This window comes from Neoarius graeffei, chromosome 23 (assembly GCF_027579695.1).
Source record: "Neoarius graeffei isolate fNeoGra1 chromosome 23, fNeoGra1.pri, whole genome shotgun sequence".
Lineage (NCBI taxonomy): Eukaryota > Metazoa > Chordata > Actinopteri > Siluriformes > Ariidae > Neoarius > Neoarius graeffei.
Genome location: NC_083591.1, coordinates 44,236,090 through 44,249,805, shown reverse-complemented (window position 1 = coordinate 44,249,805; position 13,716 = coordinate 44,236,090). Strand labels below are relative to the sequence as shown.

General features: G+C 40.3%; 1 protein-coding gene across 2 annotated transcripts in view; it reads right to left on the bottom strand.

Annotated features, from left to right (window-relative positions):
• Positions 1-8,486, bottom strand: part of chico — a 76,911-nt gene extending 68,425 nt beyond the window's left edge. For both annotated transcript variants that reach the window (XM_060906219.1, XM_060906221.1), the window contains exon 1: positions 7,809-8,486. In XM_060906219.1, coding sequence (XP_060762202.1) covers positions 7,809-7,835 — 27 coding nt within the window. In that variant the 5' untranslated portion in view covers positions 7,836-8,486. The remainder of the gene's footprint in view (positions 1-7,808) is intronic.
• Between the last annotated feature and the right edge of the window lie 5,230 nt (positions 8,487-13,716).

The following is a 13,716-nucleotide window of genomic DNA, read 5'->3' as shown; positions in this document are numbered from 1 at the left end:
GCGCAATTTGTGAAAAATGCTATAATTATTATTGAAAATAAAAAAAGTTATGTTCGTATAATCAAATACTTTTAGTTCATATTTTGCTGCTTTTTTAAAAATTGTTTTTATTTTTGGGTTTTTTTTTTTTTTTCGAGTAAAGCTTTTATTTTGTCCTGGGTTGGTTCAGCAAAACACGCCACCATTTTCTTTTTCTTCTTTAGTTTTTTTTTTTGGTGGTTGGCAAACCAACTTAAAGGTGCATTACTGCCACCGACTGGGCTGGAGTGTGGAACAGGAGATATGAGGGAGGGGGGGACTATATTCTTTTAGCCATTTCTGTTTCTTTTAAATACTTGATAAAGTGATGTATCTGACTTGATACACTCCGCCACTGCATTTTTCTCTACTCACGGTATATAAGCTGATATCCTAGTAGTAATCAGAGTGTGTGATTGCTCATATCCAGTGAATGTGGATAGAATTTTATTTTATTTTTTTTTTTAAAACACACAATTTTTTAAATTATTAACTTAACAATAAAGAGAAAATATGAGGGCCTGGTGAGGGAATAAAAATGATGGTGGACAAATTAGTAACTCAGCACCCTGGACAAGCAAGTTTCATGTCAGGGCTATTTGTTTTTTTTTTTTTTTTGTTATTTTCTTTTTCTTTTTTGTAGTTACCCAGCCGATAAGCAGCTTCCACAACAAGAAAAGTAAAAATCCTCCTGCTTTATATTTCTTTCATGAAACAAAAATTTTCCATTTCACAGTAGTGCAACAAGCCCTGTGATGACCTGGCGACTTGTCCAGGGTGTACCCCGCCTTTCGCCCGTAGTCAGCTGGGATAGGCTCCAGCTTGCCTGCGACCCTGTAGAACAGGATAAAGCGGCTAGAGATAATGAGATGAGAGATGACAGTAGTGCAACACACTGCGATGGTGTAACTACAAACACAAGTTGCTTGTTCCGAACCCCACCACCTACTGCGCTACACACATCAACAAGGTGGAATTATTTGTATGCATGGATGACTGAATCTTTCTGCAGATATCTTCCAAAAACCAATATATAACTGGGACTCAACAACAGAAAAGTGCTTGTGTTATCATCAAAAGATTGCACGTTATGATACAGACAATGCCACAGTTAGGCCAAAAAAAAAAAAGTGTGTTTCCGGTAACCCGACCGATCGAAAATTTCCGCGTCGAAATTGGCGACCGTAAAGTTTTTATTACAAATTTCCCTCGATATTTTAGTGTAAGCGGCGTTAGTTTGTCATAATCTTTTGTTTCAACGCATTCAAGTTGTGAAAGAAACGATAAGTAAAATGTTTCGCCACTTCTATCAGCCCTCCTGCGTAAACATGGAAGCGCACTTGTATACTGAAGGAGGAAGGGAAAACTGAGCCGAGGCGCCATTTTGAATCCTCATTCAAGGCTGTAATGCAAATTGCTTCCTCTTCAGTATACAAGTGCACTTCCATGGCAGGGAAAAACACTACGTTTTTCCGCCTATGTAGTCCCCTATTTATACAAATAGGAGTCATTCAGGATTCAGCCATGTTTTTGCTCAGTGTTTTTGCTCGGCCCAAGTTCTACAGTAGGCTAGGCTAGGCCATCTGCTTTTAAAGGGCCCATGGCATGGTGGTTTGTTGATGCTTTAAACAGGCTCGTGGAGGCTTCCGGATGTTATATCCGCAGCCTTTCTCGAAACGAACCCTCAGTACGTAGATATAGCCTCCTGGGAGAAAGCCCCATTTCAGCACTTTTCCCAGTGCGTCGTTTTGCTAATGAGAAGCAGGAGGCGGGGAAGGGTAGACGGTGGGGGCGTGCCATGGGGGGAGGGGCTGCCGTCTGCCTCCCAAGCCGGCCGAGAGCGCTCCTCGTTGGGCACGGCCAAGCGGGCGAATGCCCTGGTCCGTCTGCCCTGTCTAAAAAAATGGTACAACTCGAGCCCATGTACCTGGCTAACTGCAGGAAGCGGTTAGCTGCACAGTTAATGTAGCCATTGCTAGGCTAACGCACCGATTTTAAAACACGGCAAAACGACCAGTTATACACTTACTTGTTCGGTGTTTGTTGCTGATGCGGCAGGGATGCTTGGTACGGACCCAGGCTTCAGTGACCGTTGATGTGCAAAACCTGCCCTGTACTGTCCCAAGTTGTGGAAACATTCATCAGGAAAATGCTTCTGACAAACATACACCGTCTTAGGTAGACTCGACGGCGTATTATTGAAGTAAATAAAATTAAGCCACTGCGTCTTCAGGGGCTCTCCCGCCGGCAGTAAAAACAGACTCCTTTCTGTGTTGTCACATCCATGTACAGCGCAATTTCCATGTTGTGTCATGTGTTCTGCGCATGCGCAGTAGGCTTCGCGCATGCGCAGTAGGCTTGGTAGGACAAACAGCAACTTTTGAGTTGGGCGGGCAATCCATACAGTGGGTGGGAATCCAGAGGGGGGGCGTGGGGATCATCTAGCTTGCTGACGTAGGCAAGGGAAGAGTTTATCAACGCGCTGTTTTGACGCGCCATTCTCAAATGTTGGGCATAGTTTGGTTTACACATTATGAAATTTCTAGCCACTGGGGTGACTTAAGAAGGTCAGAGGAACTCATTTTAACGTTAAAAAAACTCAGAAAGTGAAAATTTCATGCCATGGGACCTTTAATGGAAGTAGCCTAGCCTAGGACGTTATTTTCACGTTATTTCTTGATAAGGTGTTTTCACGTTATTACATGAAAATATAATGAAATAACGTGATAATTTCGTATCATGAAATTACGTGATGTTATGTTATTACATGATAAATATATTGTAAAAACGTGATAACTTTGTTAACAATATCTTTTCACGTAATTACTTGATTCTAAGCCAATTTTTTTGAGTGTGGCAGCAATACGCTTCCGTAGATCATAACTCGAACTCCAGCAATATTTTTTTTTATTCGTTTAAAGATTTAAAACACTTTTATTTTATTATGATGTGTGGTATAAAGGATTCTGTGCCAAAATACTATTTTGTAAGATGTTTACTTGTGTTAATTTTTTCGAACAAAATTAAAAAAAAAAAAAGAAAAAAAAATAACTTTTTCCTACCTACTGACCTTATTTTAGTATTTCATGTTACCGGAAACACACTTTTTTTTTTGGCCTTATCCAAGGAACCAAAAACTGTTTGTGCACTCTGGGTAGGAAGGATGGCGTAGGATGGATTTCCTCTCCTGTCAATCACAGGGACACGAGCCAATCAGGAGCATCTGTAAGCTCTGGTATGAGGAAGAGGACAGACATGAAGCGTTTAACCTCCAAGTCTGTTCCACAACCCTGTGATGTGGCAGGAGCAGCAGTTCAAAAACGTGAGAAGAAAATTGAGGAGGGACACGACACAAAAAACACACCAAGAGAAAATAAAGCTGTGACTCAAACTCCATATGCTATGGAAGGAGAAAACGAAACATCTCATGATCATCATCATCATCAAATTTTTGACATGCTGACTTTTTGTCAAGGGTCCAAACACAATCTGCTCCATGATCATGTGATTGTCCTTTTATTAAACACCTTGTCATACATTATATTATATTATATTATCATGGTCCCTGGTCAATTAAAGTTTCCAGGCAACCAAAACCAGGCCATTAGACAGAACATGACTTGACAAACACGTCTGAAAAACATCTCCATTTCAACTAATCTTCTTTTACTCAAGGTAATGGATTATCTACTGCTATTCTGCACTTGTTTTTGGTTAACGTGTGGAAGTCTTGTGGCACTTGTATCGTTCTAAAGATACAAGCCTTTTTTGTAAAGGCTCCAAGTTTGCATTGGATCGTGCCTCGAAAGCTGCTTTGAATAAAGGCGTGTTCTTTTATGTAAAAACGTAACATAATACACCACTGACACTTATCTTGAAAACCAAAGTCAGAACGGCAGATTCTTTCAGAAAACTCAAGACAACGTGAATTCACACAAGGGCAATTTATTACTACGCGGCAAAGAAAAAGCCTCTCCTGAGCGAATTTAAAATGCAAATGAAATTCCACAGCATAACTTGGGTGGCCTGAAATGAACCGCGCTTCACTTGCAGGTGCAGCTCGGGCCAATTCCCTCATTAATTACGAGTCTCTTTAATGACCTTGTGTTTGTATACAAAGCTCCGTCTGTGTTGCAGGCTGGAGACCCCAAGAGAGCTCAACACCAACCAAACAACCAACCAACCCACCCACCCACCATCAGGGGACTCATTAAAGAACACGACAGTGCTGCGTGTGAGGAGCCTCACTGATGGAAAAGAAGCATGAAAAGCTGTGCAAGGGGGGGAAAAAAAAAGGAAACACACTTGACCTTTTCAGGCTTTAAACAGCATCTTTGTCTGTCTAAAACAAAATGAAGTGGCCTCACTGCTTCAATGGACCACCACTAGGACTTCGTGGAACAAAATGGTAGCCCACAACATAACATGACTATCTCAAGTGTATTATATAGGCTATATAAGCTTGGAAAAATCTGATTTTTTTTTTTTTATCATGGATAATATTTGATAAGGTAATTGCTAACGCCGTTTCTCAAACCTGCAGATAAAGCAAGTGAAGCTTTCTGCAGAGGTGGACAGTAACGAAGTATACATTTACTTGAGTACTGTACTTAAGTACACTTTTTGAGTATCCGTACTTTACTTGAGTAGTATTTTTTTTTTGGAAACTTCTGACTTTAACTTCACTACATTTGAAAGACAAATATCGTACTTTTCACTCCACTACATTTCTATCAAGGTCCTCGTTACTATGAAGCAGATTTGAAAGTGGATGTTTTTTCTTTTCTTTTCTAAAGCGTGATTGGTTTTTTCGCAGGTGACACTGAGACAGTAATCACTTGGGTCACGCCATGTCCATAGACTATATAAAATCAAGTTCAGTGATTTCTCAGCAGCGTTATTTGAACACAATTAGTTGATGGCAGAATGGAAGGAGGCGGTTCTTCTGCAGAATGCACACACACCCATGGCCCATGAACCCATGTTTCAGTTTTCTGAAAGAATGAAAGATTCATTTCGTTTTAAATATTTGCTTTGTTTGTCGAAAACGAACCACATCACGGCCTACAAAAACTCGCCGTCCAACCTGCGGAAGCATCTTGAGGTATATAAACATTTTATTCCAAGAGAAAGCTTGGAACGAAGTTGTCTGTGCTTTTAGAGCTAGCGATAACATTGCAAACGTAGCTATGCAGTCTGGTTAGTCAAATGACTTTCTATGGATTTGCCCACCAAGTTGCCGTAGCCTTGTCCACGGTTAACGTTAACACATAGCTAGTTAACTTGGACGCTGTTAGTTAGCATGTAAAAATGGAGTTACGCTAACATGAATAATGTTAACTTATCTGAAGTCCTTTTTGTTTGAGCATAAGCTTGCCAAATAAACAGAATGTAGAAATCTTTCTTTTCTAGTAGCGTTAGCTACCCAATATGATTTCAAGTTTGAAAAGAGTTTGCTAGCATGTCAGGTGGAGTTTCACTGGCTAGCTAGCTTAACGTTAAACCACTATGATGCACAGCATGCGTTCATTTTCTGAATTCACATTTCTGTCCTTGGTAACGGCATTAGGTTTTTGTAAACGTTGTGGCAATAATACAATACAACGATGCGTTGACAGAAAATGTACTTTTAATACTTGAGTATTTTTAAAAGCAAGTACTTCAGTACTTTAACTTAAGTACAAAAATGACTGGACAACTTTCACTTGTATCAGAGTAACATTTGACCAGCGGGATCTGCAGTAATGAAGTTGGGTACTTCGTCCACCTCTGGCCAGCTGAGGTGGCTCGGGCATCTTTTTCGGATGCCTCCTGGACGCCTCCCTGGGGAGGTGTTCCAGGCATGTCCCCCCGGGAGGAGGCCCCGGGGAAGACCCAGGACACGCTGGAGGGACTATGTCTCTCGGCTGGCCTGGGAACGCCTCGGTGTTCTTCCCGAGGAGCTGGCCGAGGTGTCTGGGGAAAGGGAAGTTTGGGCTTCCATGCTTAGACTGCTGCCTCCGTGACCCGGTCCTGGATAAGCGGAAGAAGACGAGACGAGATGTTTTATCTATATAATAAGCAGCAAAGTTTGTTTTTGTTTGTTTGTCTTGAGCTAACGTCGCCATTTCTTGATGGATTTTCACCAAATTTGGCAAGTAGGTCTGGGGATGACCTGGAATTTTGCAGATATAAACAAAATTCATGTACAGGCCCCAGGGAGGTCCCTGAGGGGGCACAACCTCCCTCCCTCCCTCAATGCCTTTCACGTTACATTTATCAACACAAACTCTCGACAGATCTTCACTAAACTTGGCATGTAGGTACAGGAGATAGCCACAATTTGGCAGAACTCAGAAATTCCATATTTGAGCCCCAGGGGTGGTGGATGTTTGGATTTTTGTTTGTCTTGGGTTAACATCACCATTTCTCAACGGATCTTCACCAAATTTGGTAAGTAGGTCCGGGGATGACCTGGAATTTTGCAGATATAAACAAAATTCATGTACAGGCCCCAGGGAGGTCCCTAGGGGGCACAACCTCCCTCCACCCACCCCTTCCTCCCTCAATGCCTTTCACATTACATTTATCAACACAAACTCTTGACAGATCTTCACTAAACTTGGCATGTAGGTACAGGAGATGGCCACAGTTTGGCAGAACTCAGAAATTCCATATTTGGGCCCCAGAGGATCCTAAGTGGGCCCCTGGATGGCGGATGTTTGGATTTTTGTTTGTCTTGGGTTAACATCACCATTTCTAGACGGATCTTCACCAAATTTGGCAAGTAGGTCCGGGGATGACCTGGAATTTTGCAGATATAAACAAAATTCATGTACAGGCCCCAGGGAGGTCCCTAGGGTGCACCCCTTCCTCCCTCAATGCCTTTCACATTACATTTATCAACACAAACTCTTGACAGATCTTCACTAAACTTGGCATGTAGGTACAGGAGATGGCCACAGTTTGGCAGAACTCAGAAATTCCATATTTGGGCCCCAGAGGATCCTAAGTGGGCCCCTGGATGGCGGATGTTTGGATTTTTGTTTGTCTTGGGTTAACATCACCATTTCTAGACGGATCTTCACCAAATTTGGCAAGTAGGTCCGGGGATGACCTGGAATTTTGCAGATATAAACAAAATTCATGTACAGGCCCCAGGGAGGTCCCTAGGGTGCACCCCTTCCTCCCTCAATGCCTTTCACATTACATTTATCAACACAAACTCTTGACAGATCTTCACTAAACTTGGCATGTAGGTACAGGAGATGGCCACAGTTTGGCAGAACTCAGAAACTCCATATTTGGGACCCAGAGGGTCCCCGCTGGGCCCCTGGGTGGCGGATGTTTGTATTTTTGTTTGTCTTGGGTTAACATCACCATTTCTTGACAGATCGTCTCCAAATTTGACATGGAAGTCTGGGAGCAACTCAGAATTTTGCTAGTTTATTAATATACCCTGAACTTGCCTTATGTTCACACGTGAAGCTTCAGTGCACTATTCCCAATATTACGACGTGAGCATTTTTACAAGTGTTTTAGGGGGAAAGCCTGATCATACAGGGCTCCTCAGCACTACACACCTGTTCTACCATTCCACTACATTATGGATGGAAAGAAGAAGGATATTATTACAGTTTAGCACAGAGGATAAGCAAAATGCACAAGTGCATTTATCATGCAGTGCAGAAATGCATCAAAACGTCCAGGTCATGTGATAGTGTTTTGGAAGAATGGAAGGAAGGAAGGAAGGAAGGAAGATTCTGAAATGATACAATATGAAATGGTATAATAACAATAACACCACTTACCGAGTGCCTGGCTTGTGGAAACATCATGTCAGGTTTCTTGGTGTTTCTTTCTTCTCCAGATGAAACTGAAGCCAAATCCTTTGTTGTTGTTGTTGTTGTTGAAGCCTGGTGATGGTTATGGGGTTGAAATCTCACCGCTTTTTGCCTCCGATCTCTTTGGAGTGAAGCAGGAAAAGGCAGTGGTGTGGAAATGAAATCAGCGCCTGCACAATCTGCTAACTAAAGCCCAGCCACTGCTAGTCTGGACAACTAACTTCAGCTAAAACACAGGATCTGCTTTACTGATCCACAGGAGCAGGAGGAGGATCATCCAGAGCTGACAGCAGCACACAGTGCCCCAGGATGCCTTCAGACAAAGCAGCAATACAAATCCCGTTTAGATTGCTCTGATGGGTTTGTTTAAAGAGAGGGATAATCCAGCTGCCAGGTAAGTTATTATTATTATTAGACTATTATTATTGTTGTTGCTATACACAAACAGCCTGCGGATGCAAAATAAAACCCTGCAAAACTGCTCACACTACGATTCTTGAGGTTTAAAATCGCTTCCGGTCCTGATCGGTGCGTCTTTATCCGGTTCTGCTGTCAGTAAGTGTTGGGTACAGGACGGACGCGTTGCTCTCAGTCTCAAGGCCCATTTTTAGATGTCAAACGGATTAGGTTACAGTGTGCGGAAGTGCCGTGGCGTTTAACCCCGCCTACTCAACCGAAACCACGCCCTCTACGCACAACGCTGGCGCGAGACAGAGTGACGCAGCGACGTCATTAACATATTCAAATTAACTGTCGAATCAGGATGCAAAGTCTAGTTCATGAGAGGTTAATATAATATTAATTATTAATCAAACGACTGATGAAAGATATAAATTATATATATATATATATATTCTATTAGTCGTTTGATTATATATGTTAATAATAAAATATATATACACTACCGTTCAAAAGTTTGGGGTCACCCAGACAATTTTGTGTTTTTTTCCATGAAAAGTCACACTTTTATTTACCACCATAAGTTGTAAAATGAATAGAAAATATAGTCAAGACATTTTTCTGGCCATTTTGAGCATTTAATCGACCCCACAAATGTGATGCTCCAGAAACTCAATCTGCTCAAAGGAAGGTCAGTTTTATAGCTTCTCTAAAGAGCTCAACTGTTTTCAGCTGTGCTAACATGATTGTACAAGGGTTTTCTAATCATCCATTAGCCTTCTGAGGCAATGAGCAAACACATTGTACCATTAGAACACTGGAGTGAGAGTTGCTGGAAATGGGCCTCTATACACCTATGGAGATATTGCACCAAAAACCACACATTTGCAGCTAGAATAGTCATTTACCACATTAGCAATGTATAGAGTGGATTTCTGATTAGTTTAAAGTGATCTTCATTGAAAAGAACAGTGCTTTTCTTTCAAAAATAAGGACATTTCAAAGTGACCCCAAACTTTTGTATATACAACCCTGATTCCAAAAAAGTTGGGACAAAGAACAAATTGTAAATAAAAACGGAATGCAGTAATTTACAAATCTCAAAAACTGATATTGTATTCACAATAGAACATAGACAACATATCAAATGTCGAAAGTGAGACATTTTGAAATTTCATGACAGCAACACATCTCAAAAAAGTTGGGACAGGGGCAATAAGAGGCTGGAAAAGTTAAAGGTACAAAAAAGGAACAGCTGGAGGACCAAATTACAACTCATTAGGTCAATTGGCAATAGGTCATTAACATGAATGGGTATAAAAAGAGCATCTTGGAGTGGCAGCAGCTCTCAGAAGTAAAGATGGGAAGAGGATCACCAATCCCCCTAATTCTGCACCGACAAATAGTGGAGCAATATCAGAAAGGAGTTCAACAGTGTAAAATTGCAAAGAGTTTGAACATATCATCATCTACAGTGCATAATATCATCAAAAGATTCAGAGAATCTGGAAGAATCTCTGTGCGTAAGGGTTAAGGCCGGAAAACCATCCTGGGTGCTCGTGATCTTCGGGCCCTTAGACGGCACTGCATCACATACAGGCATGCTTCTGTATTGGAAATCACAAAATGGGCTCAGGAATATTTCCAGAGAACATTATCTGTGAACACAATTCACCGTGCCATCTGCCGTTGGCAGCTAAAACTCTATAGTTCAAAGAAGAAGCCGTATCAAAACATGATCCAGAAGCGCAGACGTCTTCTCTGGGCCAAGGCTCATTTAAAATGGACTGTGGCAAAGTGGAAAACTGTTCTGTGGTCAGACGAATCAAAATTTGAAGTTCTTTATGGAAATCAGGGACGCTGTGTCATTCGGACTAAAGAGGAGAAGGACGACCCAAGTTGTTATCAGCGCTCCGTTCAGAAGCCTGCATCTCTGATGGTATGGGGTTGCATTAGTGCGTGTGGCATGGGCAGCTTACACATCTGGAAAGACACCATCAATGCTGAAAGGTATATCCAGGTTCTAGAGCAACATATGCTCCCATCCAGACGACGTCTCTTTCAGGGAAGACCTTGCATTTTCCAACATGACAATGCCAAACCACATAGTGCATCAATTACAGCACCATGGCTGCGTAGAAGAAGGGTCCGGGTACTGAACTGGCCAGCCTGCAGTCCAGATCTTTCACCCATAGAAAACATTTGGCGCATCATAAAATGGAAGATACGACAAAAAAGACCTAAGACAGTTGAGCAACTAGAATCCTACATTAGACAAGAATGGGTTAACATTCCTATCCCTAAACTTGAGCAACTTGTCTCCTCAGTCTCCAGACGTTTACAGACTGTTGTAAAGAGAAAAGGGGATGTCTCACAGTGGTAAACATGGCCTTGTCCCAACTTTTTTGAGATGTGTTGTTGTCATGAAATTTAAAATCACCTAATTTTTCTCTTTAAATGATACATTTTCTCAGTTTAAACATTTGATATGTCATCTATGTTCTATTCTGAATAAAACATGGAATTTTGAAACTTCCACATCATTGCATTCTGTTTTTATTTACAATTTGTACTTTGTCCCAACTTTTTTGGAATTGGGTGTGTGTGTTATATATATATATATATATATATATATATATATATATATATATATATATATATATATCAGTGGTGCTTGAAAGTTTGTGAACCCTTTAGAATTCTCTATATTTCTTCATAAATATGACCTAAAACATCATCAGATTTTCACACAAGTCCTAAAAGTAGATAAAGAGAACCCAGGTAAACAAATGAGACAAAAATATTATACTTGGCCATTTATTTATTGAGGAAAATAATCCAATATTACATATCTGTGACTGGCAAAAGTATGTGAACCTCTAGGATTAGCAGTTAATTTGAAGGTGAAATTAGAGTCAGATGTTTTCAATCAATGGGATGACAATCAGGTGTGAGTGGGCACCCTGTTTTATTTAAAGAACAGGGATCTATCAAAGTCTGATCTTCACAACACATGTTTGTGGAAGTGTATCATGGCACGAACAAAGGAGATTTCTGAGGACCTCAGAAAAAGCGTTGTTGATGCTCATCAGGCTGGAAAAGGTTACAAAACCATCTCTAAAGAGTTTGGACTCCACCAATCCACAGTCAGACAGATTGTGTACAAATGGAGGAAATTTAAGACCATTGTTACCCTCCCCAGGAGTGGTCGACCAACAAAGATCACTCCAAGAGCAAGGTGTGTAATAGTCGGCGAGGTCACAAAGGACCCCAGGGTAACTTCTAAGCAACTGAAGGCCTCTCTCACATTGGCTAATGTTCACGTTCATGAGTCCACCATCAGGAGAACACTGAACAACAATGGTTTGCATGGCAGGGCTGCAAGGAGAAAGCCACTGCTCTCCAAAAAGAACATTGCTGCTCATCTGCAGTTTGCTAAAGATCATGTGGACAAGCCAGAAGGCTATTGGAAAAATGTTTTGTGGATGGATAAGACCAAAATAGAACTTTTTTGTTTAAATGAGAAGCGTTATGGTTGGAGAAAGGAAAACACTGCATTCCAGCATAATAACCTTATCCCATCTGTGAAACATGGTGGTGGTAGTATCATGGTTTGGGCCTGTTTTGCTGCATCTGGGCCAGGACAGCTTGCCATCATTGATGGAACAATGAATTCTGAATTATACCAGCAAATTCTAAAGGAAAATGTCAGGACATCTGTCCATGAACTGAATCTCAAGAGAAGGCGGGTCATGCAGCAAGACAACGACCCTAAGCACACAAGTCGTTCTACCAAAGAATGGTTAAAGAAGAATAAAGTTAATGTTTTGGAATGGCCAAGTCAAAGTCCTGACCTTAATCCAATGGAAATGTTGTGGAAGGACCTGAAGTGAGCAGTTCATGTGAGGAAACCCACCAACATCCCAGAGTTGAAGCTGTTCTGTACGGAGGAATGGGCTAAAATTCCTCCAAGCCGGTGTGCAGGACTGATCAACAGTTACCGGAAACGTTTAGTTGCAGTTATTGCTGCACAAGGGGGTCACACCAGATACTGAAAGCCAAGGTTCACATACTTTTGCCACTCACAGATATGTAATATTGGATCATTTCCCTCAATAAATAAATGACCAAGTATCATATTTTTGTCTCATTTGTTTAACTGGGTTCTCTTTATCTACTTTTAGGACTTGTGTGAAAATCTGATAATGTTTTAGGTCATATTTATGCAGAAATATAGAAAATTCGAAAGGGTTCACAAACTTTCAAGCACCACTATATATATATATATATATATACACACACACACACACTTTTTTTCATTTATTTATTTAAAAAGACATTGCACATTAATCAACAGAACTGTAAATGTGCCAGTGTTAGCCAACAGGCTAATTTTCAACTGCAGTCCTTAGGCATGATGTTTGTAAACCCATGTGACCAACTATTGTAAAAATCAGGTTGTAAAAAAAAAACCAAAAGACAAACAATAACAGAACAGAAAAGTGTTTACACATCAGACAAACCATCAAGACACATCACTACAAACTGAATCAGTTTTACAAATACAGTCACTAAAACAGTAGACAACAAAATAGACAGAACAGGAGATAACATCACACTTCATACCACAAACTATTTTATTTATATATTTGTGTGTGTGTATATATATATATATATATATATATATATATATATATATATATATATATATATATATATATATATATATATATATATAAAGATAGCCTTTTATTATCCCACAAGGGGAAATTTACATTGTTACAGCAGCAAAATATATAAAGAGAAAAAGACAAGGCAGTGAAGGAGTAGTGCAAAGGTACTAAGTATACAAAAAAGGATAAACTACAAATTTAGAGATAAAAAAAATTAACAAGTTTGCATAAATTAACAGGTTTGCAGATATACAGTTAACATAAGTATATTGCACAGGTATTATTACCAGTATTACCCAGGCAGTATTGCACAGGTAAGTCGGTATATTGTACAAGAGCCATTTTAACCATGTGTAGCTAGCAGTTCACTGTAATATAATCAGTTGAAGAAAAAATGTAAGCAGGGAAGAATTTAACTGAACACTGCTTTCTGAGAAATAAAACTCTGTGAAGACTGGCTGGTTGTGAAACAGAAGGGGATGTGAAAACCCTCTCAACTTTCCTTTGAACAGGTTTTTTGTAGTATTGGATAATCTCGTGCTGCCCCCTTCTGGTCAAACAGGTCCATTTCAGCAGGCTGGAGGTTTGTGGTAAGATTTTGAGTTTCGTGTTTATTACAAACTTGCAGCTGCATTTTGAAATGTAAACCATGGAAGCCCAATTCACCCACTTGAAAAACAGTTGTCACATAATATGTTATAATAATGAGAATATTCTTTCAAAATATTATGAGAACTTAATTATATCAAGTCATTATCTCATTACAAGATATTAAGGTATTATGAGAATTTGTAATTGAGATA